At 49.2% G+C, this 27,934-nt stretch overlaps 1 protein-coding gene across 5 annotated transcripts; it reads right to left on the bottom strand.

The window, feature by feature from the left end:
* Window positions 1-5,116: 5,116 nt before the first annotated feature.
* NTHL1 (nth like DNA glycosylase 1) lies at window positions 5,117-27,670 on the bottom strand. 5 transcript variants are annotated; one of them, XM_061577138.1, is made up of 9 exons: window positions 27,505-27,655; window positions 24,124-24,225; window positions 20,598-20,910; window positions 18,584-18,870; window positions 15,640-15,810; window positions 13,765-13,811; window positions 11,888-12,047; window positions 10,180-10,285; window positions 7,053-7,216 (listed from the first exon to the last, which is right to left on the bottom strand). In XM_061577138.1, the coding sequence occupies exons 2-9, from the start codon at window positions 24,190-24,192 to the stop codon at window positions 7,197-7,199; spliced, it is 1,173 nt and encodes a 390-aa protein (XP_061433122.1). In that variant the 5' UTR covers window positions 24,193-24,225; window positions 27,505-27,655; the 3' UTR covers window positions 7,053-7,196. The 5 variants fall into 5 exon arrangements, with proteins under 5 accessions (XP_061433120.1, XP_061433118.1, XP_061433119.1 ...); XM_061577136.1 differs by lacking the exon at window positions 13,765-13,811 and having other exon boundaries at window positions 5,117-7,216; window positions 27,611-27,670; XM_061577134.1 differs by lacking the exon at window positions 13,765-13,811 and having other exon boundaries at window positions 5,117-7,216.
* Between the last annotated feature and the right edge of the window lie 264 nt (window positions 27,671-27,934).

Here is a 27,934-nt window from a genome sequence, read left to right as displayed (position 1 = left end):
GTGTAGTGTATAGTGTAGTGTATAGTGCAGTGTATAGTGCAGTGTATGGTGTAGTGTATAGTGTAGTGATAGTGTAGTGTATAGTAGTTGTATAGTGTAGTGTATAGTGCAGTGTATAGTGTAGTGTATAGTGTAGTAGTGCAGTGTATAGTGTGGTTTAGTGTATAGTGTAGTGTGTAGTGTATAGTGTGGTGTAGTGTACAGTGTAGTGTATAGTGTATAGTGTGGTGTAGTGTATAGTGTAGTGTATAGTGTAGTGTATAGTATAGTGTAGTGTATAGTGTGGTGTAGTGTATAGTGTAGTATATAGTAGTGTATAGTGTAGTGTATAGTAGTGTAGTGTAGTGTATCGTGTAGTGTATCGTAGTGTATAGTGTACTGTATAGTGTAGCGTTTAGTATAGTATATAGTGTAGTTGTATAGTATTGTAGTGTATAGTGTAGTGTATAGTAGTGTATAGTGTAGTGTATAGTGTAGTTGTATAGTGCAGTGTATGTGTAGTGTATAGTGTAGTGTATAGTGTAGTGTATAGTGTTGTGTATAGTGTAGTATATAGTGTAGTGTATAGTGTAGTGTATAGTGTAGTGTATAGTAGTATATAGTGTAGTGTATAGTGTAGTGTATAGTGTAGTGTACAGTGTAGTGTATAGTGTAGTATACTCGTTCAGCACCACACCGATTGTGTTGTAGCGTAAACCCACTACGACATTTACAATTCGAGTACCGTGCGACGTTTCGCTGGTAACTACAACAACGACAGCACCACCACCACCACCTAGCAGCAGCAGCATCAGGCGGCAGCCACAGACTTGTGGAGAAATCCTCCTCCTGTTCCCGTCCTAAACAGGAGGGCGTTCGTGTGACGTCGTCACTTGTGAGCCAACCAGCTGCACAGGCCAGAGGAGGGGGCGGGGTGGCGGCGTCAACGCATAAATTACGATGGAGATCGATATTCTTGGTTTGGTTGTATTCACAGTTAATCAACGTTCATCACGCTCGCTGAACTCCAGACGAATTGGCACGTTTGGTTGATGTGACAAACCGCCTCCTGCGTGTTGGGGTGGCGGGCTTCACGACACATTTATATTTAGGCGATCTAACCCTAAAACAAACACCTCTGTTGTGGATACTTTAAACTATATTCTTAGGTTCTTTCGGTAAAGTCACGTAGGTAAAAACATATTAAAATTAATAAAATAAAATAAAAATAAAATAAAAATCACGACGTTTCGGAGGCAACACAAGCTTCCGTCTTCAGGTGGAACCGTCACAGCACGACTGCTGTATCAAGTAAATGAGAGATTCTAAGAGATACTACCCCGTATATATACTACTTTAAACGAATTTTATTTCACCAGATAAGGCCCCACCGGGCTATCACAACTGTTGCTCAACGAAGTCGCTCATCATCATCATCATCGTGGGGATATTTATGACAACCAAATAACTCTGAACACGTGAATCGAACTCGCAACCTCCTGTACACCAGGCGAGGTAGTTAACATCTCATAGCCACCGTAACGATGATGACAGAGAGAGACGCAAACTCCAAATATACAGCAGCAGGCGTCAGGGTCGGGATCGAACCCACGACCTCCTGTATACCAGGCAAGGTCGTTAACATCTCCTAGCCACCGTGATGATGATGAGAGAGAGACACGAAAACTCCAAATACACAGCAGGCGTCAGGGTCGGGATCTAACTGACGACCTCCTGTACACCAGGCGAGGTAGTTAACATCTCCTGGCCACCGTGGCGATGGGAGGTGGATTGCAAAGTGGAGCGGTGCGAGGGAAGAAGCGGAGAGAGAAGTGAAAGTGACCTGCAGTGTGGTGAGTGGGTGGGTGGGTGGGTGAGTGAGTCGTTGTCACCTGCAGTGTGGTGAGTGGGTGGTGAGTGGGTGAGTGAGTCGTTGTCACCTGCAGTGCGATGAGTGGAATAAAATCGGTGAGCGAGTGTGTTGTTGTCACCTGCAGTGTGGTGAGTGGGTGAGTGTGTTGTTGTGACCTGCAGTGTGGTGAGTGGGTGGGTGGGTGAGTCGTTGTGACATGCAGTGTGGTGAGTGGGTGAGTGGGTGAGTGTGTTGATGTGACCTGCAGTGTGGTGAGTGGGTGAGTCGTTGTGACCTGCAGTGTGGTGAGTGGGTGGGTGGGTGAGTGGGTGAGTGTGTTGATGTGACCTGCAGTGTGGTGAGTGGGTGAGTCGTTGTGACCTGCAGTGTGGTGAGTAGGTGGGTGGGTGAGTGGGTGGGTGAGTCGTTGTGACCTGCAGTGTGGTGAGTGGGTGAGTCGTTGTGACCTGCAGTGTGGTGAGTGGGTGAGTCGTTGTGACCTGCAGTGTGGTGAGTGGGTGAGTCGTTGTGACCTGCAGTGTGGTGAGTAGGTGGGTGGGTGAGTGGGTGGGTGAGTCGTTGTGACCTGCAGTGTGGTGAGTGGGTGAGTCGTTGTGACCTGCAGTGTGGTAAGTGGGTGGGTGAGTCATTGTGACCTGCAGTGTGGTGGGTGGGTGGGTGAGTGGGTGAGTGGGTGGGTGAGTGGGTGAGTCGTTGTCACCTGCAGTGTGGTGAGTGGGTGAGTGAGTGGGTGAGTGTGTTGTTGTGTCCTGCAGTGTGGTGAGTGGGTGAGTGTTTTGTTGTGATCTGCAGTGTGGTGAGTGAGTGTGTTGTTGTGACCTGCAGTGTGGTGAGTGGGTGGGTGGGTGAGTGGGTGAGTGGGTGAGTGGGTGGGTGGGTGAGTCGTTGTCACCTGCAGTGCGGTGAGTGGATGAGTGAGTCGTTGTGACCTGCAGTGTGGTGAGTGAGTGTGTTGTTGTGACCTGCAGTGTGGTGAGTGGGTGGTGAGTGGGTGAGTGAGTGGGTGAGTGGGTGGGCGAGTCGTTGTGACCTGCAGTGTGGTGAGTGGGTGGTGAGTGGGTGAGTGAGTCGTTGTCACCTGCAGTGCGATGAGTGGAATAAAATCGGTGAGCGAGTGTGTTGTTGTGACCTGCAGTGTGGTGAGTGGGTGGGTGAGTTGTTGTGACCTGCAGTGTGGTGAGTGGGTGAGTGAGTCGTTGTGACGTGCAGTGTGGTGAGTGGGTGGGTGAGTGAGTGGATGAGTGAGTCGTTGTGACCTGCAGTGTGGTGAGTGGGTGGGTGAGTGAGTGGATGAGTGAGTCGTTGTGACCTGCAGTGCGGTGAGTGGAATAAAATCGGTGAGCGAGCGAGTCGCTGGAGTGAATCGGTGAGCGCAGGATCATCGCCCACCACTTTAAAACTCCTCAGTTCTCTCCAGATGTCAGCAGCAGCAGCAGCTGCTGGATTTCTACTCAGGCCGACTTCGTGCTCTGTAATTTGGACAAGAGACTCAAAGTTTCTCCAATGGTCAGGTTCGCCAGATTACCAACACAGCTATCATATTACCCTCGTGGGCATCCAATGTCAAGACCGGTCACACGGGGCTGTTAGCGAGCACCTATTAGGGGTTGGGACGGTGTTGTGGCCGGCACCGCGCCCGGCCGCCTTTGTCTCCGCGAGTGGCGATGTTTACTACGCACACCGCACCAGGTACCCATTTGAGGCTGAGTCGACCTAGGGGAGGAGGCCCAAGACCGGTTCAGATCACCGTTGTTGGCCGTGAGCGGGAATCGAACTCGGATCGCCGGGTTCGTAGCGGAGCGCGCTAACCGCTACACTCCACACAGGTGCAGCACTTTCTACGCACGGGTAGGCAGGCACATACCTTCACCTTCACGTCCACACACACAGACACACACCCGGCGGTTCACCTTTAAACACATTCCACGTGGTAATTAGAAACAAGCCCTGAGGTTTTTAGGAACCCACAAATCCAGTTTACACCTTTTTTCCAATCAATCACTCTCTCTCTCTCTCCAACTCCATCGCTCAGTGACTCACTCACTTAGCAAGTCACTAATTTAACAAGTCACTCGCTCTCGAACTCACCGATTTACCAACGCACTCACTGACTCGCGTACCAAGTCATTAATTTACTAACTCACTCACTCTCCTACTCACTCACAAACTCACTCGCTCTCCAACTCGCTCACAAACTCACTCTCCTACTCACACTACCACTCACTCTCCTACTCACTCACAAACTCATTCTCCTACTCACTCACAAACTCACTCACAAACTAATTCTGCAACTCACTCACAAACTCACTCTCCCACTCACTCTCCTACTCACTCACAAACTCGCTCACAAACTCACTCACAAACTCACTCACAAACTCATTATCCTACTCACTCACAAACTCACTCACAAACTAATTCTCCAACTCACTCACAAACTCACTCTCCCACTCACTCTCCCACTCGCTCACAAACTAATTCTCCAACTCACTCACAAACTCACTCACCAACTCACTCCCTCTCCAACCCCTCCACCTCTTTCTTGCAGGCCACCTCTTTCGCCTGCCTTCTGAGCCATATAGACCTTCGGCTCCGCTCCCTCGGTGCCAACCGGTCGGTTACCATCCCCTTGAAAGAGCGCGCCGCACGTTACACACACATCGATAAGCAGCGACGACACGCAACGACACGCACGTAACATCGCGGCGTTCGAGAATTCGCCGCCGGTTTCACTTCACTAACGACAACGGTTCTTTGGCAGCGCGACAGCGCTCGCTCGTGGGTAGCTTTTATTTTCAAAAGTAGAACACAAAAGATGCCGGACCGCACGCTCCGTAACAAATGACAGCCGGGGCCAAGCACTCGCGAGTGTAGAATGTGAGCGAGCGAGCCAACGGCCGTGATGGACGTCACGGCAGTTTCACCGCGTAGGGCTTTCGCGACCGATGAAATCCATGAAAGAGGTCCATATTCTTAGGTTTTTTCGGTAAAGTCACGTAGGTAAAAAATTAAAATTTTAATTAATAAAAGTAAAATAAAATAAAAATCACGACGTTTCGGAGGCAACACAAGCTTCCGTCTTCAGGTGGAACCGTCACAGCCACGACAGCTGATATATACGGAGTGGTGCTCTTGCAATCTCTCATTTACTTGATACAGCTGTCGTGGCTGTGACGGTTCCACCTGAAGACGGAAGCTTGTGTTGCCTCCGAAACGTCGTGATTTTTATTTTATTTAACTTTTATTAATTTACATTTTTTACCTACGTGACTTTACCGAAAAAACCTAAGCATATGAATCCTTGCAGTCACGAAAGCTTCAAATCTAGAACTAAAAGAGGTGTTTTTATTGTTACACGCTTTCACTTAACTCACTCTGTTGTTGTCGTCGTTGTCGTATCCTCAAATCTTGTAACTCAATTTTAACCCACTTCCCAATGTGGTATCGACTGCAAACTTGGTATACTTATGTCATGCTGGTGACAACACTATATTCTATCATTAAAAAAATATATATGGGTCTAATTGTCCACGCTCAACTGACATTGGCTGTAATTGGCCACGGTGCCTTACGTCATGACAAGCTTCGGGGCCACTTCCTGGAGTCGTGGAGTTCTACCATTACCGGTACACTTCTTAAAAGCGCGTTTTAAAAAAAGTTTCGTTTCAACATTACTTATTCTTGGGTTAGATCGCGCATCCATAATGAAGGCCGAAAGCGGGGAGGAGGCTTTTCCACGGTTCCGGCTAATCGCCCGACAAAGCTGCTTACAGCCGTCGCAATCATCGGCGTGAACGTCACCAAGTCGCGAACGCCGCCGTGGGGTTTGAGTCTCCAACTCTACACGGCCGCCGTGGCGTTGACAAGTCGGCACCGAATCGGCGCAAGTTTGGCGCACGCGGCAAAACCGTTGCTCGCCGGCCGCGCCGGGCGGTGGCGTGTTTAGCGACGTGTTGATATTTCTATAGAATCACGCGCTCTCCAACCTGTCAAGTCTTTCACGTCCTTCCCCCGCACCTCCGATTAGCGCGTTTGGTTACGTCCGCTGAGAAAAAACTCCAACACGAGTACGGTAAAACCTTGGATTGCGAGCGAATAATTCGTTCCGGACACGTGTTTGTACTCCAAAGCACTCGTGCATCAAAGCACTCGTATATCACTTGTGATCACGTGACGCTTGGTAGACAAAACGTATACACGTACTACTCGTAATGCAAAAACTCGCTCATTTATCAAATTAATATTTATTTAAAATTTTTGCTCGTCTTGCAAAACACTCGCAGACAAAGTTACTCGCAATCCAAGCTTTCACTGTACGCACATAGATACGATTCAAACAAAACCCTCTTCATTATGCACGTGCTGTGCAAGCGGATTGCTGCGAGGCCCCGACAGCCGGACCACTGCCGGGGAGCATCGCGACATCTGGGGGCCATACCTCCCCCCCACACCGGTTGACGCAGGAGCACTCGCCTGTGCCGCGAACAAGACTCGCGGTTTGGTGCATCGCCACCCGGCGCTCAGCGATCGGTGTGGCCGGAGCGGCGATCAGCGATCGGTGTGGGCAGGCCTCAGGGTTTGGTGCATCGCCGCCCGGCGCTCAGCGATCGGTGTGGCCGGAGCGACTCTCAGCGATCGGTGTGGCCAGGCCTCAGGGTTTGGTGCACCGCCGCCCGGCGCTCAGCGATCGGTGTGGCCAGGCCTCAGGGTTTGGTGCACCGCCGCCCGGCGCTCAGCGATCGGTGTGGCCAGGCCTCAGGGCTTGGTGCATCGCCGCCCGGCGCTCAGCGATCGGTGTGGCCAGGCCTCAGGGTTTGGTGCATCGCCGCCCGGCGCTCAGCGATCGGTGTGGCCAGGCCTCAGGGTTTGGTGCACCGCCGCCCGGCGCTCAGCGATCGGTGTGGCCAGGCCTCAGGGCTTGGTGCATCGCCGCCCGGCGCTCAGCGATCGGTGTGGCCGGAGCGACTCTCAGCGATCGGTGTGGCCAGGCCTCAGGGTTTGGTGCACCGCCGCCCGGCGCTCAGCGATCGGTGTGGCCAGGCCTCAGGGTTTGGTGCACCGCCGCCCGGCGCTCAGCGATCGGTGTGGCCAGGCCTCAGGGCTTGGTGCATCGCCGCCCGGCGCTCCGGGCTTGGTGTGGCCGTGACGGCTCTCACCGCTCGGTGCGGCCGGAGTGACTCTCAGCGCTTGGTGTGGCCGGCACGGGGCTTTGTCGCCGCCGCCACCACCTTCTTCTTCTTCGTCGCGAGCGCCCGCGCCGAGGGGCACACGGCACGGTTGAGGCACTCGGCGCAGTGCGGAGCCACGGGCCGGCACGTCTGCTGCCCGAAGCCGACCATCAGCCAGTTCACCTCGCTCCACAGCTCCCTGGGGTCACAGGGTCATGCGCGGATACAAACGACCGCCATGCAAACGCTCCCGTCGAGTGAACTTTGCGGGGAGTAATACGTACGTGCCGCGTGCTGAGCGTGGTGGTTTGACACGTACGTATGCGTGTACGAAAGGCAAACTTCTTTCGCACCGTACGTAGCCGACCGCGCTAATCGGAGGTGCGGGGGGGGGAGTTTCTCAATGTTTCGGGCGCAATACATATTCCCAGTCTTTTACTCCCAGCGTGACACACTACCATCACTATGAAATTTGACTCCAAGCCCGGCTTACTCTTAACACTTGGAAAAAATGTGCCACACGTTGTTTTGAGCGTGCAAGTTTAGCTTGCACAACTCCAATTTACCCCCCCTGCAGCATAACAAAGGATGTCTTTAATCGGCTTAACTTAGCTTTCTTATCTATTTCTGCCCCCTGCATCACAAAGCTTCAGTTTGAACTCCGGGAGTTTCTCAGTCTAGATGATGATTTAAAAGTGCGTAGCTTCAGTGGCTTCCTAATAACGGTGTAGTTTATAGTAGTGTAGTGTGTAGTAGTGTATAGTGTAGTGTATAGTAGTGTAGTGTATAGTGTAGTGTATAGTGTAGTGTATAGTAGTGTAGTGTATAGTGTAGTGTATAGTAGTGTAGTGTATAGTGTAGTGTATAGTGTAGTGTATAGTAGTGTAGTGTATAGTGTAGTGTATAGTAGTAGCCCTGCGCCGCATCACGCCATGCGAGAAGTCTCCCGAAAGGATCCCTCGTCTCGCGACGCCGGCGGTGTGGCCGGACGAATGTGATGACGACGACGATGACGACGACAACGACTGACTGATGATGACAACGAGGACGATGACGACGATGGCAATCACGACGACGACGACTGACTGATGACGACGATGATGACGATGATGACGATGATGACGATGATGACGATGACGACGATGACGACGATGGCAATCACGACGACGACGACCGACTGATGACGACGATGACGATGACAATCATGACGACGACGACTGACTGATGATGACGATGATGACGATGATGACGATGATGACGATGACGACGATGACGACGATGGCAATCACGACGACGACGACCGACTGATGACGACGATGACGATGACAATCATGACGACGACGACTGACTGATGATGACGATGATGACGATGATGACGATGACAATCATGACGACGACGACTGACTGATGATGACGATGATGACGATGACGACGATGATGACGATGACAATCATGACGACGACGACTGACTGATGATGACGATGATGACGATGATGACGATGACAATCATGACGACAACGACTGACTGATGATGACGATGATGACGATGACGACGATGATGACGATGATGACGATGGCAATCACGACGACGACGACCGACTGATGACGATGACGACGATGACAATCATGACGACGACGACTGACTGATGACGACGATGATGACGATGACGACGATGATGACGATGATGACGATGGCAATCACGACGACGACGACTGACTGATGACGACGATGATGACGATGACGACGATGATGACGATGACGACGATGGCAATCACGACGACGACGACCGACTGATGACGACGATGACGACGATGATGATGATGACAATCATGACGACGACGACTGACTGATGACGACGATGATGACGATGATGACGATGACGACGATGACGACGATGACAATCATGACGACGACGACTGACTGATGACGACGATGACGACGATGACGACGATGATGACGATGACGACGATGATGACGATGATGACGATGATGACGATGATGACGATGGCAATCACGACGACGACGACTGACTGATGACGACGATGATGACGATGATGACGATGACGACGATGATGACGATGGCAATCACGACGACGACGACTGACTGATGACGACGATGATGACGATGATGACGATGATGACGATGATGACGATGACGACGATGATGACGATGATGACGATGACGACGATGACGACGATGACAATCATGACGACGACGACTGACTGATGACGACGATGACGACGATGATGACGATGACGACGATGATGACGATGATGACGATGGCAATCACGACGACGACGACCGACTGATGACGATGACGACGATGACGACGATGACGACGATGGCAATCACGACGACGACGACCGACTGATGACGACGATGACGACGATGACGACGATGACAATCATGACGACGACGACTGACTGATGACGACGATGATGACGATGATGACGATGATGACAATCATGACGACGACGACTGACTGATGATGACGATGATGACGATGACGACGATGATGACGATGGCAATCATGACGACGACGACTGACTGATGATGACGATGATGACGATGATGACGATGATGACGATGACGACGATGATGACGATGGCAATCATGACGACGACGACTGACTGATGACGACGATGATGACGATGATGACGATGATGACGATGACGACGATGATGACGATGGCAATCATGACGACGACGACTGACTGATGATGACGATGATGACGATGATGACGATGATGACGATGACGACGATGATGACGATGGCAATCATGACGACGACGACTGACTGATGACGACGATGATGACGATGATGACGATGATGACGATGACGACGATGATGACGATGGCAATCATGACGACGACGACTGACTGATGATGACGATGATGACGATGATGACGATGATGACGATGACGACGATGATGACGATGGCAATCATGACGACGACGACTGACTGATGATGACGATGATGACGATGATGACGATGATGACGATGGCAATCATGACGACGACGACTGACTGATGATGACGATGATGACGATGATGACGATGATGACGATGATGACGATGACGATCATGACGACGACGACCGACTGATGATGACAATGACGACGACGACTGACCGATGACGACAACGACGACGATGATGTACCTGGGTAGCCAGTCCTCCAGGGCGACGCGCGTCTGCTCAGGAGTGCGCGTGGCCTTGCGCACCCAGCCCAAGCGGTTAGAAATCCGATGCACGTGCGTGTCCACTCCTGTCAACGCAAAAGGCAGAGGCGAAGCTCACCTGTGTAGCCCGCAACAGACTGTTGGGGCAAGAGCATGGTAAAGTAGTGGTTTCTTACACGCTTTCTATTAACTCACTCTGTTTGTTGTTGTTGTATACTCAAATCTTGTTTTTATTATTACACGCTTTTTTTATTAACTCACTCTGTTGTTTTTGTTGTCGTTGTTGTATTCTCAAATCTTGTAACTACATTTTAACCCACTTCCCAATGTGGTATCGACTGCAGACTTGGTATACTTATGTCATACTGATGACAATACTATATTCTATCAAAAAAAAAAAAAATGTAAACATTCTTTTTTATATGCTATGTTTCGGCTTGGGTCTAATTGTCCACGCTCAACTGACGTTGGCTGTAATTGGCCACAGTCCCTTACGTTACGGCAAGCTTCGGGTCACTTCCTGGAGTCGTGGAGTTCTGCCATTACTCGTACGGTACATTTCATTAAAGCGTGTTTTTTTTTAAGTTAAAAATATATTTTTAGAAGCGACCTGGCCACAAAAGATCGCTCGACAAAGTGGCCCCAACATTTGGACATTTATAGCACCAAAATAACGTCAATAATCTTAATGCATGTTTGTAAATGTGGAAGAAAAAAATCCACTCGACCACGGGGACAACATGCATGGTGAAACAACAGAAATTCTACCCCGATATGTGCGATGGAGCTGTATACGTTAGACTTAAGATTCATAATCCTGGGGTTTTTTGGGGGGGTGTGCTGGACTAGTAACGAATTGGCCACGTTCTGTTTACTAGTAGGGTACATTTCGTTAAAGCGTGTTTTTTTTTTAATATTACTTATTTTTTCCCCTTTGGGTTAAAGCGTGTAAATATAAACGTGTCGTTAAAGCCTTTCCACCCACCCGAAACACGGCCAATGGGTGTGGGTTTGTCGCGTGAACAAAACGTGCCAGTTAGTTGCTGCTTCTCAGCACCACCGGGTGCGTTGGTGAACAAACGCACAACGTTTACGAGATGAGTGCCGTGGCGTTTCGCTGCTGATTACAACCAGGCTTCACCAGGTGATCTGCCAGAATTGGCATTCATAATTGCGCCATCTAACCCCAAAAAAACTTTCCGTTATGAATATTGGTCGCGAAAGCGTGCTACGTGTTAAGTGCCTCTGACAAGGGTGGTGGCGAGACTTTAACTACCTCGCCTGGTACACGGGAGGTCGTGGGTTCGATCCCGACCCCGACACCTGCTGCATGTTTGGAGTTTGTGTCTCATGGATTTTTCTCCGGGTCTTCCAGTTTTTCCCTCCACACTTAGAATCAACATCGTGTTTAGATTGTTTGGCTTCTACAAATCTCCACACGATGATGAGCCACTTCGTTGAGTTGCTCTCATTTGCGTTGGGCAGGTGGCTTCTGAGAAAGTGATCACACAACTCAGTGCGCCTTAGCTGGTGAAATAAAAAATAGTTCAAAGTGTCACTGTGGGTGTTACAATCGCAGAAACGAACAGGGTGGGCTGCTGGATATCAACCGCACAACTCATGTCAGATGGTCACCACAGTGGAGAGATCATGCCAGGTGGGTGGGTGGGGGGGCAGCGAGGCCTCACCGATGCCGGACACCTCGTCCCAGGCGATGTCCATGACGAGGTGGGCCATCTTGGGGCCCACGCCGGGCAGCTTGACGAGCTCGGACACGGAGCGAGGGATGTCGCCGCCAAACTGCGCCAGCAGCAGCTCTGTCGTGCGCCGGATGTAGCCCACCTTGGTCTGCGGAGGGACGCACACGGAAGCCAACGACCTCCCCCCCCCCCCTCGCGTAGCCTCGACAGAACGTCGGCGGCAAGTGCCGTTAGAGTGTACATACAGTTCTAGATTTGAAGCTTTCGTGACTGCAAGGATTCGTATTCTTAGGTTTTTTCGGTATTTTTATTTTACTATTATTAATTTTAAAATTTTACCTACGGCAATGAGAGCTGTATCGGAGGCGGCAGAAGGCAGCAGTCAGTGGCTCTGGATGAAGAGGAAAGACCCCAGCTGGGCCCCAAAGTGAGAGGGCCAGGAGGTATGCAGTCAACAATGCTTGACTCAGGGAGGAGGACGCCCCTGCCATGCATAGTCCCATGGGATGTTGGCTATCAACAACAAGGCAACTCCTATGACTAATTGGGAATGGGACGCAAGCGTAGGATTGATCACCCTGTCGCTGGCCGCCTTTGGGGAGGGTGTATAGTATGAAAGGCCGAAACACCCTGGGAACCAAAGGTTCACTACTGACGATGCGCTCCCCAAATTTCACCAGGCTCACTGTTTATGAACTCTTGGAAGTGCTTGCACAAAGGATAGTAACATCTCATCCTGTGTTCTTTGGAATCAGCTGACCGTCTGGAACGCTCTCTCCTGCCGATATGAGGAAGCCACTGGAGCTGTACACTTTTACATCATCGTCTAGATCAGGGGCGGGGGACCTTGTTTCTGCCAAGGGCCATTTGGATATTTACAACATCATTCGCGGGCCATGCAAAATTATCAACTTAAAAATTAGCCTGTTATTTTTGCTCAAACATTTAATTAACTCGCCCCTAATGCGATGGCTGGAACTGCTTCTCTTAATTGGCGAGGCGTGTGATGTTAGCTGGTATTGATGATGTTGCTGCTACTCGCAACTGCTTTGCCAGGTTTGCTCCTAGATTTGTTGAATTTCGAGTCCCGCCTGCGGTTGCCTTGGCAGGGCCAGACCAAATGATTTCGCGGGGCCTCGTACGACCCGCGGGCCAGACGTTCCCCACCCTGGCCTAGAGAATGACAAACTCATCTCTTTAGAACTGCTCGTTGTTTCATCGTCGCACACAAGCACCGTCGCCGCACGTACAACAGCTGCGTTAATAGGAGAGACTTACAGCCTATTGAACAGCGGGAGCAACCGTTACGTCGAGGCGAAAGAGGTGCAAGCGGTGGCTGTGTTAGTGAAGGTAGCGTGTCTGTGTCAGAGGACCGGGCACAGCGCCACCTCGTGGGCAACACGAGCTGCGCCGTTGGCTGCTGCACGGTGAGAGGCCGACGTATAAAAGCCAGAGAACCACCGTAACGGTGGCCGTGCCGGTGAGATTTTAGAGTCGGAAATGACTGCTAACATCACAGCAAGTTATGACTTACCTGGTTAGTAAAATCCTTCCAATGATTGTATAATAACATCCTTCCTTCTTGCCCTTGGGTGACGCCCACCTCAAACCTATACCACCTCTGGTTGCAACAGCCCTGTCTTGTTCAGCAGTTCTGCTGCTGCTGCTGTCTTTCTGCCTGATGACGATTGCTTGTGTTGCGATCGAAACGTCGTGATTTTTGGTATTTTCTACCCACGTGATTTTACCGAAAGAACCAAAGAGTATGGATTCCTGCAGCCACGAAAACTTCTAATCGAGATTACTTGATTTTTAGCGCGGTTGTCTGCGTACGGTGCTATAGAAGTTCAACATACAATACATACAGTGGTGACCGAGCTCGGCTGACTGATGAGACCTGTCCGGATTTGGTCTGTGAGAAAGATTTACACATCGTAAACATCACCACCACCACGTCAGCAATTTCCATCATCATCATCATCAATCGCCACTCCTTGTGACTTGCGTCTACAGATGGCGAGTGACTTTCATCATCACGACCAACCAAACAAGATAAAGATGCCCCGTGTAGCCTGTAATAGACTGTAGGGGCAAGTGCTGTTCATGAGCAGCACCTGTGAAGGCCGGCACGGCACACGAGGGGGGTGTGGGTGGCCAGCACCACGCCCGGCCGCCTTCGTCTCCCCAGTAGCGTTGTTTGCATACCGCACCAGGTACTCATTTGAGGCTGAGTCCACATAGGGGAGGAGGCTCAGGACCGTAGTGGTGGCCGTGATCGGGAATCGCGAACCGCGACACGACCCTCTGTGCTAATCGTAGGTACGGGGGGGGCGGGGGGGCAGCAAACTAGACACAACAACAACAACAAGCAGTTTTTATTATTATATTATTTTATAATGTTTTATTTTTATTATTTTATTACTTCCCTTCTACGTGACTTTACCGAAAGAACCAAGAAGAACAACAAGCAGCTCTAAAGAAATTAGTTTATCAATCTCGATGATGATTTAAAATCGGCGTAGCTCCCAGAGGCCCTCTAAATAACTCGGGGCCATTCTAGATTTGAAGTTTTCGTGACTGCAAGGATTTCGGTAAAATCACGTAGAGGTTAAACTAGAAAACAAATAAGTTAAATCACGACGTTTCCATCTTCAAGACGGAGGCTTGTGTTGCCTCCGACACTTCGTGATTTAATTAATTTGTTTTCTTTTTTAACCTACGAAACTCGGGGCCAGTTCTAAAGAAATGGGCGGGTGGGCGAGTGAGATGGCGGTTGAATGAGGGGGTCGGTCGGTTCGTGAGATCGTCTGGGCGAGTTGGTAAATGACTGGGTGAGATGGGCGAGTGAGAAACTCGATGTCGCTTGGAGCTTGATGTTGCTTCGATGTTGCTTGTAGCCCTGGTGATACCGCAAGAGGCCAAGATGCATCTAATTTGCCAGAGTGCGTACGTGTGTCGTATGTACGTTGAACTTCTTTTGCAACGTACATAGCCAAACGTGCTAATTGGAGGTGCGGAGAAACGTCAACAAACTAAACACAAAATGCAGTTCTGAAGAAATGGGTGGGCGAGTGAGACGGCGACTGAATGAGTTACTGAGATTGTGGGCGAGTCAGTAAGTGAGATGGGCGAGATGCGAGTTCGACGTTGCCTGTAGCCTTGGCGACACCTCAGAGGTCGCAAACGGGTTTTGATTCCTTACCCCCGTACCCGTACCCGGCCGCACCAGGGTCGCAAACGGGTACCCGTACCTGTACCCGGCCGTACCCGTACGGGTATCGGGTAGGGTACGGGTATCGGGTACCCGATTGCGACCTCTGGGATGAAGCCATGTTGCAGGCGTGGGTGGGTTGATTCTAGGAACTTGAATTGTGAGAAGAGACAAGACGTTGGGAAATGAGTGACAAACGGTTACTCACCAGTGACTCACGGTCTACCCGTACCCAGCCGCACCAGGGTCGCAAACGGGTACCCGGCTACCCGTACCCGGCCGGGTACCCGGCTACCCGTACCCGGCCGGGTACGGGTAGCCGGGTATCGGGTAGGGTACGGGTATCGGGGGGTACCCGGTTGTGACATCTGCGACACCTCAAGGGGCCAGGATGCCAATGGGAGTGACCCCCTTTCAATCGAGCACAAATCGCCGTCACCGTTAATCGCGATTCACACGAAAGACGCCGGCTAGGCACGGGGCTCAGGTGGTGGGGGGCCGGGGGGGGGGGGGGGGCGGGGTGAGACACCTTCCAGAAGCCGACGGGGTAGATGAGGCGGCCGAGCATGGCGTCGTCGGTGCCGGCGACGTTCAGCGGCGTGAGGCCGTGGCCTCGGAGCCTCGCCATCGCCGCGGACGTCACCTGGTCCTTGGTCTGGCTCGACAGCATCAGCGACACCAACACCTGGTAGCGGCGCACCTGCTCACGCAAACGCAGAGATCCCCGCCGCACCACCACCCCGCCGCACCACCATAGCCTTCACGAGCTGTCCGGGGCAAGCGCTGCAACAGCGAGAGGCCTGTGAAGTTTCGATTTAAAGCTTCTTTCGTGACTGCAGGGATTCATCTTCTTGGTTCTTTCGGTAAAAGTCACGTAGAGTGGAAATAATAAAATAATAAAAATTAAACATAATAAAGTACAAGTCTCACGACGTTTTGGCCACAACGCAAAAGCAGCCGGCTTCAGTTGGAGAACAGGTCTGTCGAGAAGACAGCGTCTGAATTCAGACTACGGGTTCCCAATCCTCAGTTGGAGAACAGGTCTGTCGAGAAGACAGCGTCTGAATTCAGACTACGGGTTCCCAATCCTCAGGTGGAGAACAGGTCTGTCGAGAAGACAGCGTCTGAATTCAGACTACGGGTTCCCAATCCTCAGTTGGAGAACAGGTCTGTCGAGAAGACAGCGTCTGAATTCAGACTACGGGTTCCCAATCCTCAGTTGGAGAACAGGTCTGTCGAGAAGACAGCGTCTGAATTCAGACTACGGGTTCCCAATCCTCAGGTGGAGAACAGGTCTGTCGAGAAGACAGCATCTGAATTCAGACTACGGGTTCCCAATCCTCAGGTGGAGAACAGGTCTGTCGAGAAGACAGCGTCTGAATTCAGACTACGGGTTCCCAATCCTCAGTTGGAGAACAGGTCTGTCGAGAAGACAGCGTCTGAATTCAGACTACGGGTTCCCAATCCTCAGTTGGAGAACAGGTCTGTCGAGAAGACAGCGTCTGAATTCAGACTACGGGTTCCCAATCCTCAGTTGGAGAACAGGTCTGTCGAGAAGACAGAGTCTGAATTCAGACTACGGGTTCCCAATCCTCAGTTGGAGAACAGGTCTGTCGAGAAGACAGCGTCTGAATTCAGACTACGGGTTCCCAATCCTCAGTTGGAGAACAGGTCTGTCGAGAAGACAGCGTCTGAATTCAGACTACGGGTTCCCAATCCTCAGGTGGAGAACAGGTCTGTCGAGAAGACAGCGTCTGAATGAGACTCTGTCTTCTCAGACAGAGTTCTCGACAGACCTGGTCTCCACCTGAGGACGGCTGCTTGCGTTGTGGCCGAAACGTCGTGAGAATTATTTTATTATGTTTTATTTTTATTTTATTATTTCCCTTCTACGTGACTTTACCGAAAGAACTAAGAAGATGAAGGCCTGTGAAGGCCGCGGCCGTGTGTTGATGATTTCCTCGCTCCGGCTTTCGCCACGCAACCACTTAACCCGGGGCACCTTCAATTCTTTGTTTTCCTTCTCCCTCTACGTTTGCGGCGCTGGTGTGTGTTTTGTATCGTTTGCTGTTGTTACTCGCTGGCCCCGGAGCCCCGACTGAACATCTGCGAGAAAGAGCTTTATAACTCATCGGATTCCTTCCAGAGATTCGGATTCCAAATGATCGCTCAACGAAAGTGGCTCATCATCATCGCGTGGAAATGTAGAGCAGCCGAAACGCGCAGTGACGTTGATTCTAAACGTGGAGGGCAAAACCCGGAGGACCCGGAGAAAAATCCACGTGACCACGGGGAGAGAGAGACGCAAACTCAAAATACAGTAGACTCTCGATTATCTGTGTGCGGTTTATCCGATTTGCAAATTAACCGCGAGATTTTGACGTACATTAATGGCTCGTGGATTTTCCCTTAAGCCCACATTAATCATCTAAAAAAACTTAGAAGTTGTTTCTCAAAGTCACGTGCTTAAATCGAAGAAATGTTGCTCCGGTTAATCCGAAACCCACGTGAGATCGCCTCTACAGTACAGTAGTTGCCATGTCTTTACAACAGTGGGCGGAGTTTGATTGATGTTGATTTGCGTGGTTCTGCTGCTGTCACCCACTTAGCGGGCCAAGTCTTCCACGTGGGAGCCAGGAAAGTGTCATCACTGAGCACGCCAGAGATCGATCCATCGACCATTAGTATTGGTTCACTAACAAACAACATTTCCTTAACTTAAACATAATTTATACCTACGTGGTTGTTTGGCATAGACATGCGCGGAAAATGATTATATTTTCGGATGATCCACGATTTAGAAATATCTGCCACCGTCCTCCCCATCAATAGCGTGGATGCCCGCAAGTCGACTACATACAGCACACATCATCACGGTTGCGATCGAACCCACGACCTCCTGCACACCAGGCGAGGCAGTTAACATCTCCTCGCCACCGTGATGATGATGAGAGAGACACGCAAACTCCAAATATACAGCAGCAGGCATCAGGGTCGGGATCGAACCCACGACCTCCTGTATACCAGGCGAGGTCGTTAACATCTCCTAGCCACCGTGATGATGATGAGAGAGAGAGAAACACGCAAACTCCAAATATACAGCAGCAGGCATCAGGGTCGGGATCGAACCCACGACCTCCAGCACACCAGGCGAGGCAGTTAACATCTCCTAGCCACCGTGATGATGATGAGAGAGAGAGACACGCAAACTCCAAATATACAGCAGGCGTCAGGGTCGGGATCGAACCCACGACCCCCTGTACACCAGGCGAGGTAGTTAACATCTCCTAGCCACCGTGATGATGATGAGAGAGACACGCAAACTCCAAATATACAGCAGCAGGCGTCAGGGTCGGGATCGAACCCACGACCTCCAGCACACCAGGCGAGGTAGTTAACATCTCCTCGCCACCGTGCAATGCTTAGGCTTCTAACCGGCGCGGTGCCACCGCCCGGCGCACGTGTTGCCGTACCGCGGGCGCGGCGTCTTCGTCGTGGCACTTCTCGGCGCCCATGTGGTCGACGGGGGCGTCGCGATGCTGCCGCATCCGCCTCACGTGGTCCAGCTGAGTCCTCCAGTGGGGCGGCTCCCACGGGCCTCCCGCCCTCTGCCTCCTCTTCCCCTCCTTCTCCTCCTGCTCTTCCTTCCTCTCTTCCTTGACCTCCTTCACCTCTTCCTTCACCTTCACCTCCTCCTCCTCCTCCTCCTTGAGCTGCTCCTTGCGAGCCGTCGCGCCAACTCGGGTCTCGCCGACGCGTTCTTGTGACGCGGCGGCACGATGCCGTTTCATTTGGCGACACGAAAAAAAGTTTGTCACCGCGCGACGGCAATTTTCATGGCAAGATACGGTGCTCGTGTGCCGTGAGAAACAAAAAATTACAGGGCGTCAATTTTCACAACGTACACGGCATCGAATTTGGCGATAAGATACGGCACCGTTTTTCGCGGTGCGATCTCAAATTTTCATGCTACGGTGCTGATGTACCGTGGAAAAAATGTACAGGGTGCCAATCTTCACAACACGACACGGCATCGAATTTGGCGATAAGATACGGCACCGTTTTTCGCGGTGCGATCTCAAATTTTCATGCTACGGTGCTGATGTACCGTGGAAAAAATGTACAGGGTGCCAATCTTCACAACACGACACGGCATCGAATTTGGCGATAAGATACGGCACCGTTTTTCGCGGTGCGATCGAAATTTTCATGCTACGATGCTGATGTACCGTGGAAAAAATTACAGGGTGTCACTCTTCAATTTTCGCGGTGCGATCTCAAATTTTCATGCTACGGTGCTGATGTACCGTGGAAAAAATGTACAGGGTGCCAATCTTCACAACACGACACGGCATCGAATTTGGCGATAAGATACGGCACCGTTTTTCGCGGTGCGATCGAAATTTTCATGCTACGATGCTGATGTACCGTGGAAAAAATTACAGGGTGTCAATCTTCACAACACGATACGGCATCGTGTTTGGCGATAGGATACGGTGATGTTTTTCACGATGCGATTTTCATTTTCAATGCACGATGGAAATCTTCAGGATAAATCGTGACATGAATATTCCCGCGACGCTGTAATCTTTCACGTCGTAGATTTCCACGACAAGGTAGTAATTTTCACGATGCGACGATTTTCGCGATGTCAGTTTCGCCCTTAACTTTGTACGTGCACATCAATGTGATGGGTGGCGCTTTGGGTGGCAGATTTGTGCCAGGAAAGGCGCCACAAGTGAATTTCGATTTAAAGCTTTCGTGACTGCAGGGATTCATCTTCTTGGTTCTTTCGGTAAAGTCACCACGTAGAATGGAAATAATAAAATAATAAAAATAAAACATAATAAAATGCAATTCTCACGACGTTTCGGCCACAACGCAAGCAGCCGTCCTCAGGTGAAAAACAGGTCTGTCGGAAAGACAGCGTCCGAATGAACACGACCAAGCTTGGCAGCGTATATTTAAGCTGGGTAAAAAAGGTGTCCTCCCCTAACCCAGCTTAAATATACGCTGCCAAGCTTGGTGGTGTTCATTCAGACGCTGTCTTTCCGACAGACCTGTTCTTCACCTGAGGACGGCTGCTTGCGTTGTGGCCGAAACGTCGTGAGAATTGTATTTTATTATGTTTCATTTTTATTATTTTATTATTTCCATTCTACGTGGTGACTTTACCGAAAGAACCAAGAAGGCGCCACGAGTGTTTAACGGAAAAAAAGCTAAAAGCTAAAATAAAGTAACTTCATCGGTACCGAGGCTCCCACAAGGGGCACGTGGGAGGGAGTGAGTGGCACAGCTTGGCGCCAGCTACCGTAGGGTGCGGTGGTCGTGTCTCTACGGTTCCTTGTGGCCTTTAAAATACCAAATCGAATGCCGAGCCCGCTCGCGCGAACTGGGACCCACGCTGCAACGTGCAGACATCTCTGAACGGCAAAGAATTCAAGAAAAATTGAAACATTTCGCTCGACTCAAGCCGCGGAAGCTCACCGTCGATGTGGCCGTGGTCCCTCTCGTCATACTCCACTTTGACGGGCGGGAAACGTCCGGGGCGGCCGCCACGTTCACGTCGGGGGCCGCCGCCGCCGTCTGGCGAGGCTCGCTCCGGCGCCGAGACCGCCCAGGCCGACCGGCCGCTGCGGGTCAGCATCCCCACAGGGCCACCAGCGGTGAAGTACGGGGACGTGGTGGACATGGGTGCGGCGGCGGTGGACGCCGAGTCGGCCGCGGAGGCTGTGCGAGCCCGGTGGCTGCGGTGGAGTTGGGCGGTATCGGCGGAGACGAGACGACTCCTCACGAGACGCTGTGGTCACCGCACGGCGAGCGAGTGTTTGATAAGGGGGCATTAGAAAGCGAGTAGCAGCACCTATGAAGGGCGCGCGAGGGGGTGGGTGGCCAGCATCACACTCGTCCGCCTTTGTCTGCCCAGCGCAGCAGGTAAAAACGATTAATTAAATTTCGATTTAAAGCTTTCATGACTGCAGGGATTCATCTTCTTGGTTCTTTCGGTAAAGTCACGTAGAAGGGAAATAATAAAATAATAAAAATAAAACATAATAAAATAATTCTCACGACGTTTCGGCCACAACGCAAGCAGCCGTCCGCTTGCGTTGTGGCTGAAACGTCGTGAGACTTGTATTTTATTATGTTTTATTTTTATAATTTTATTACTTCCCTTCTACGTGACTTTACCGAAAGAACCAAGAAGAACAATCAATTACTTTTTATTTTACCAGGTAAGGCCCACTGAGCTATGTAGCTCGTTTTCAGAAGCGACCTGGCCACAAATGATAGCGGCTCAACAAAGTTGATTATCACGCAGAAATGTAGAGCAGCCAAATACTCTGAAAGCATTATTCTAAATGTGGAGAGGAAAACCGGAGGATCCGGAGAAAAATCCACGCGATCACGGGGAGACACGCAAACTCCAAATATACAGCAGCAGGCGTCAGGGTCAGGATCGAACCCACGACCTCCTGTACACCAGGCGAGGTAGTTAACATCTCCTAGCCACCGTGATGATGAGAGAGAGAGAGACGTGCAAACTCCAAATTTACAGCAGCAGGTGTCAGAGAGTCCCATATAAGTGTTCACATTTGAAGCATCCTGTATAGCTCAGTGGGCCTTACTTGTCAAAATAAAAATAGTTTAAAGTTTAAAGTCATTCAGACGCTGTCTCCCCGACAGACCTGGTCTTCACCTGAGGACGGCTGCTTGCGTTGTGGCCGAAACGTCGTGAGAATTGTATTTTATTATGTTTTATTTTTCTTATTTTATTATTTCCCTTCTACGTGACTTTACCGAAAGAACCAAGAAGATGAATCCCTGCAGTCACGAAAGAAGCTTTAAATCGAAAAAGATGAACTTTACATTATGAGACCTCCTTTGTCAGTAGCAAGATATAGTCATAGGTTTTTACACTTTTATCTGGCACCAAAACTGACACATTTATACAATGCATCATGTTTGCAATAACCACAACACAAGCAGTCAAAATACAAACAAAAATAAACAACTCTGATGATAATGATATGCACTGTCCTTGAAGTTGATTGGTCCACACCCGAGACAGCTTTCTTAGAGCCTAGTCTCCATTGGTGTTGGACCAGATGACGCCAAAAGGCGCACAACTCAAAGACAATGCACCATCAGAGTATGAGAGCTCGGGGTAAGCATTTACACCATTGGAACCTCATTTGCCAGTAGCAAAATATGATAATTGTTTTTTTACCCTTTTATCTGGCAACAAAATTGACACCTTCTTTACAAGGAGTCATGTTTGCATTGACCACAATACCTGCAGTCGGAATGCAAACAAAACACACAACTCTGATGATGATATGCACCATCCTTGAAATTAATTGGTCCACACCCGAGACAGCTTTTCTTAGAGCCTAGTCTCACGTGGTGTTGGACCAGATGACGCCAAAAGGCATTCCAAGATAAACTTGGAACTCTGAAACCAGTGCAACCGCTGCCGTGAGTGTGACACTCAACTCACATTATTCTTTGGTTCTTTCGGTAAAGTCACGTATAAAGATAAAAATATAAATTAAATTAAATACTAGCATACGACGTTTCGATTGCAACACAAGCAATCATCATCAGGTATAAATGAAATAGAAACACAAATCTAGTACAGTGATACCTCGGTTCACGAACGCTTCTGTTCACAAACAACTCGGTTCACGAACAGAAAAGTTCATAAAAATATGCTCCGGTTCATGAACTCCGCTTCTGTTCACGAACAACTCGGTTCACGAACAACTCGGTTCACGAACGCTTCTGTTCACGAACAACTCGGTTCACGAACAGAAAAGTTCATAAAAATATGCTCCGGTTCACGAACTCCGCTTCTGTTCACGAACAACTCGGTTCACGAACAACTCGGTTCACGAATGCTTCTGTTCACGAACAACTCGGTTCACGAACAGAAAAGTTCATAAAAATATGCTCCGGTTCACGAACTCCGCTTCTGTTCACGAACAACTCGGTTCACGAACAGAAAAGTTCATAAAAATATGCTCCGGTTCGCGAACTCCGCTTCTGTTCACGAACAACTCGGTTCACGAACAACTCGGTTCACGAATGCTTCTGTTCACGAACAACTCGGTTCACGAACAGAAAAGTTCATAAAAATATGCTCCGGTTCGCGAACTCCGCTTCTGTTCACGAACAACTCGGTTCACGAACAACTCGGTTCACGAATGCTTCTGTTCACGAACAACTCGGTTCACGAACAGAAAAGTTCATAAAAATATGCTCCGGTTCGCGAACTCCGCTTCTGTTCACGAACAACTCGGTTCACGAACAACTCGGTTCACGAATGCTTCTGTTCACGAACAACTCGGTTCACGAACAGAAAAGTTCATAAAAATATGCTCCGGTTCGCGAACTCCGCTTCTGTTCACGAACAACTCGGTTCACGAACAGAAAAGTTCATAACAACACGCTCCGGTTCACGAACTCCGCTTCTGTTCACGAACAGGAGCCGCGGCCATTTTAATGCTATTTCCAGGCTGTCACGTGGTCGTGACTTCCTGTAGGAAGATCGTGGAGAGAAGAAGAGACACAGAAAGAGAAGTACTGTGAGTACTGTGAAGACACTTTCAGTGACTTTTTGCTTTTTGGTGTGCTTTTTAGCACATACAGTACTGTACTACTGTACTGTACAATACTGTACTTACTGTATTGTACAGTTCACCCGTTTGAATGCTTACTGAAGTCATCTCAAGCAAGGTTAGTGTTCTCTCTTTATACATTACTATACTGTACAGTACTAATGTGTATTGTAATGTGTTTCATATTTTTGTGCTTCAAAAACCCCCAAAAAAAGTCAGAACGGATTAACCGGATTTACATTGAACCCTGTGGGGAAATGTGCCTCGGCTCACGACCAATTCGGTTCGCGACCAGAGTCAGTTCACGAATTAAGTTCGTGAACCGAGGTATCACTGTATACTTAGAAATGTAATGTAATACAACAGAGAGTCAGATAACATCACAGTCAACTCACACGCAGCATCGGCAGCGCTGCTCCAGGCCGCTCAGTCCACGTCACGAGCTCCGCCTCGTGCTTGCTCATCAGCAGCACGACGTGGCTACGAGGAGGCTCAACCTGCCGGGAGATCGACATGCCAAGGGGCAAGGTCAAGGGTTAAAGGGTAAAGGTAGCTCAGAAGAATTGCCCTGTAGGGTAAACGTAGCGCGAATAATTACCCGGTAAATACGGTGCCTAGTTTACCGCTAGAAGCTCCGTGGCGCAGTCCGTGGCCTCAATTTTAAATTGCGATCATTGATGTCGGACCAGATGGAGACGGTCCACGTTCTTGAGGTAGAGGCACTAGAGGACGAGGTCAAGGATGCCAGCAACGGCATCTTTGGGGTTGCTGCGAACAGCAATCGAAAGAGGCAGCGGGTAATTGTGTATGGGGTAAGAGTAAAAGGTAGGGTAAAAGGTAGGCTCGTTGCTTTTTACCTTACCTGCTAAGGGTAAAAGGTAGGGTAGAGCGATTGTATTGTGGTAAGGTATAAGGTAGGCTAAAGGTAGTCTTCTTCTTGGTTCTTTCGGTAAAGTCACGTAGAAGGGAAGTAATAAAATAATAAAAATAAAACATAATAAAATAAAATAATTCTCACGACGTTTCGGCTACAATGCAAACTACTATACAGTTCACCTGAAGACGGCTGCTTGCGTTGTAGCCGAAACGTCGTGAGAATTATTTTATTTTATTGTGTTTTATTTTTATTCTTTTATTACTTCCCTTCTACGTGACTTTACCGAAAGAACCAAGAAGATAAATCCCTGCAGTCACGAAAGCTTTAAATCAAAATTAAAGGTAGTCTTGTTTTTTTTACCGTTTAATTTTTACCTTACCTTGCCGAGGGCTACCTGGCAGACCATGGGTAAACGATTCCTCAAGCTCAGCTTTTCGGTTTACTTCAAAGTACCCTGTGAGTTAAGAAGCTCCGACCGCAGTCGGGTTTCATCACGGCAAGGGAGGGAATTTCACAGCCCATCCGTGTGCGGTCCACCAACCCTCGATGACGCGTCATCTTCTTGGTTCTTTCGGTAAAGTCACGTAGTAGGGAAGTAATAAAAAAAAATGTTTATTTTTATTATTTTTTTACTTCCCTACTACGTGACGTTACCGAAAGAACCAAGAAGATGAATCCCTGCAGTCACGAAAGCTTTAAATCGAAAGTTGATACGTCTCTACGTTGGGGGACGACTGCTGTGTGTTTCCTTGCTGTGTGGTCTGAAACCGTTTTTGTTTTGGGGGCATTGCCCAACGGGATTTATATAATGAACGCATTACAGCAAAACCTTGGATTGCGAGCGAATAATTCGTTCCGGAAACGTGTATCAAAGCACTCGTACATAAGTTGTGATCACGTGACGCTCGGCAGACAAGGCGTATAACTGCACGTATTGCTCGTATTGCAAGATGTCGCTCGTTTATCAAGTTAATATTTTCTTGGTTCTTTCGGTAAAGTCACGTAGAAGGGAACCAGGTCTGTCTTCCCGACAGACCTGGTTTCACCTGAGGACGGCTGCTTGCGTTGTGGCCGAAACGTCGTGAGAATTATTTTGTAATGTTTTATTTTAATTATTTTATTATTTCCCTTCTACGTGATGACTTTACCGAAAGAACCAAGAAGATGAATCCCTGCAGTCACGAAAGAAGCTTTAAATCGAAAGTTGATATTTATTAAAAAAGTTTGCTCGTCTTACAAAACGCTCGCAGACCAAGTTACTCGCAATCCAAGGTTTTCCTGTATTTGTATTTAGTGACCCCGCTCACGATGTGTCTCTTATGTTGCACTCCGCTCTTTGTGCGTGCGCGTCGGTTGCTGTTGTAGCTTGCCCGAGAGCTTAATAGCTCATCGGATTCCTCCTGCAGTCCGAATCAAGATTCTGATTCGAGGCCACGTGTACAGCCACGTGCCACCACCACAGCCCGGCTATTATAAACTAGAGTTGAAGCTTTCGTGACTGCGAGGATTCATATTCTTGGGTTTTTTCGGTAAAGTCACGTAGGTAAAAAATTTTAAATTTAAATTTACTTGATACAGCTGTGACAGTTTCACCTGAAGACGGAAGCTTGTGTTGCCTCCGAAACGTCGTGATTTTATTGTTTTTATTTTTTATTCATTTCATTTTTTACCTACGTGACTTTACCGATAGAACTAAGAGTACAGCAATCGTGCTGTGACGGTTCCACCTGAAGACGGAAGCTTGTGTTGCCTCCGAAACGTCGTGATTTTTATTTTATTTTTATTAAATGTTTTACCTACGTAACTTTACCGAAAAAACCCAAGAATATTATACACTATTTTATTTTATTTTACCAAGTTAACGCCCACCGAGTTATGGAGTGGCTCTCTTTCAGAAGCGACCACCTGGACATCACAGATGATTTCGATTTAAAGCTTTCGTGACTGCAGGGATTCATCTTCTTGGTTCTTTCTGTAAAGTCAAGTAGAAGGGAAGTAATACAATAATAAAAATAAAACATAATAAAATAATTAAATTTCGATTTAAAGCTTTCGTGACTGCAGGGATTCATCTTCTTGGTTCTTTCGGTAAAACTCACGTAGAAGAAAAACAATAAAATAATAAAATATAATAAAACGTAATAAAATAATATAATTTAATTTTATTATGTTTCATTTTTATGATTTTATTATTTTCCTTCTACGTGACTTTACCGAAATAACCAAGAAGATTACAGATGATAGCTCAACAAAGTGGCATCATCATCATCAGCATCGTCGCGTGGAAATGTATCACAGCCAAACGCTCTAAACGCGTGATGTGGAGTCTAAATGTGGAGGACACGGAGACAAATCCACGCGTCCATGGGGAGAGACACGAAGAGTCCAAATATACAGCAGCAGTTGTCAGGGTTGGGATGGAACCACGATCTCCTGTGTACCAGGCGAGGTAGTTAACATCTCCTAGCCACCGTGATGATGATGAGAGAGAGACACGCAAACTCCAAATATACAGCAGCAGGTGTCATGGGTTGGGATGGAACCACGATCTCCTGTGTACCAGGCGAGGTAGTTAACATCTCCCAGCCACCGTGATGATGATGATGAGAGAGACACGCAAACTCCAAATATACAGCAGGCGTTAGGGTCGGGATGGAACCCACGACCTCCTGCACACCAGGCGAGGTAGTTAACATCTCATAACCAATGTGATGATGATGGTGATGGAACCCACGACCTCCTGTGTACCAGACGAGGTAGTTAACATCTCATAGCCACCGTGATGATGATGAGAGAAGCAAACTCCAAATATACATCAGTCAGGGTCGAGATGGAACCCACGACCTCCTGTGCACCAGGCAAGGATAGTTCAACATCTCATAGCCACCGCAGCGCCCACCTATTACCGCTGCGTGGCTCAACTTGTCACGAAGAAAGACGCGAATTCAATCCACGCACAAAGAAAAGAGTTCCGGGCGAGTTCCCAGCGCGCGCGACCGCCTCACCGCCCGCCGCGCTCCATCCGCTGCGCGCGTGCAACCCCAAGGGGGGGGTTGTTTACACGGGAAGACCGCTCCGCGCGGTGACGTCACCCGCCTGACCTTTGAACCCCCGGGACTTTTTTATATAAAGTTATACAGAATTTTTTTTTTTAAACGTGAACGGTTATTAAATCCTTACCGTTTTAGTTCGTTGTTTCACAAGTAATGTAAATTATCGTGAGGTGAATATTTAGTGTTTCCTTTGACGTCGTCGGTGAAGAGCCAATCACGAGCCCGCCCGGGCGTCACGTGGGTCACGGCTGAAAAAGGCGGGAAACTGAAACGTGA

This window comes from Lethenteron reissneri, chromosome 63, assembly GCF_015708825.2.
Source record: "Lethenteron reissneri isolate LAM-NWPU_2019-01 chromosome 63, ASM1570882v1, whole genome shotgun sequence".
In the NCBI taxonomy this organism is placed as follows: Eukaryota; Metazoa; Chordata; class Hyperoartia; order Petromyzontiformes; family Petromyzontidae; genus Lethenteron; species Lethenteron reissneri.
Note: the sequence above shows the minus strand (reverse complement) of the source record. Positions and strands in the feature narration are given on the sequence as shown.

Excerpts from the sequence above, each read along its gene's own strand:
- NTHL1 (XM_061577136.1), bottom strand. The coding sequence starts at position 24,192 with ATGAGCAAGCACGAGGCGGAGCTCGTGACGTGGACTGAGCGGCCTGGA. Across the intron at positions 12,048-15,639 it reads ACCCCGTCGGCTTCTGGAAG|ACCAAGGTGGGCTACATCCG; the intron begins GTGTCTCACCCC and ends GTCCCTCCGCAG. Across the intron at positions 7,217-10,179 it reads CTGGAGGACTGGCTACCCAG|GGAGCTGTGGAGCGAGGTGA; the intron begins GTACATCATCGT and ends CTGTGACCCCAG.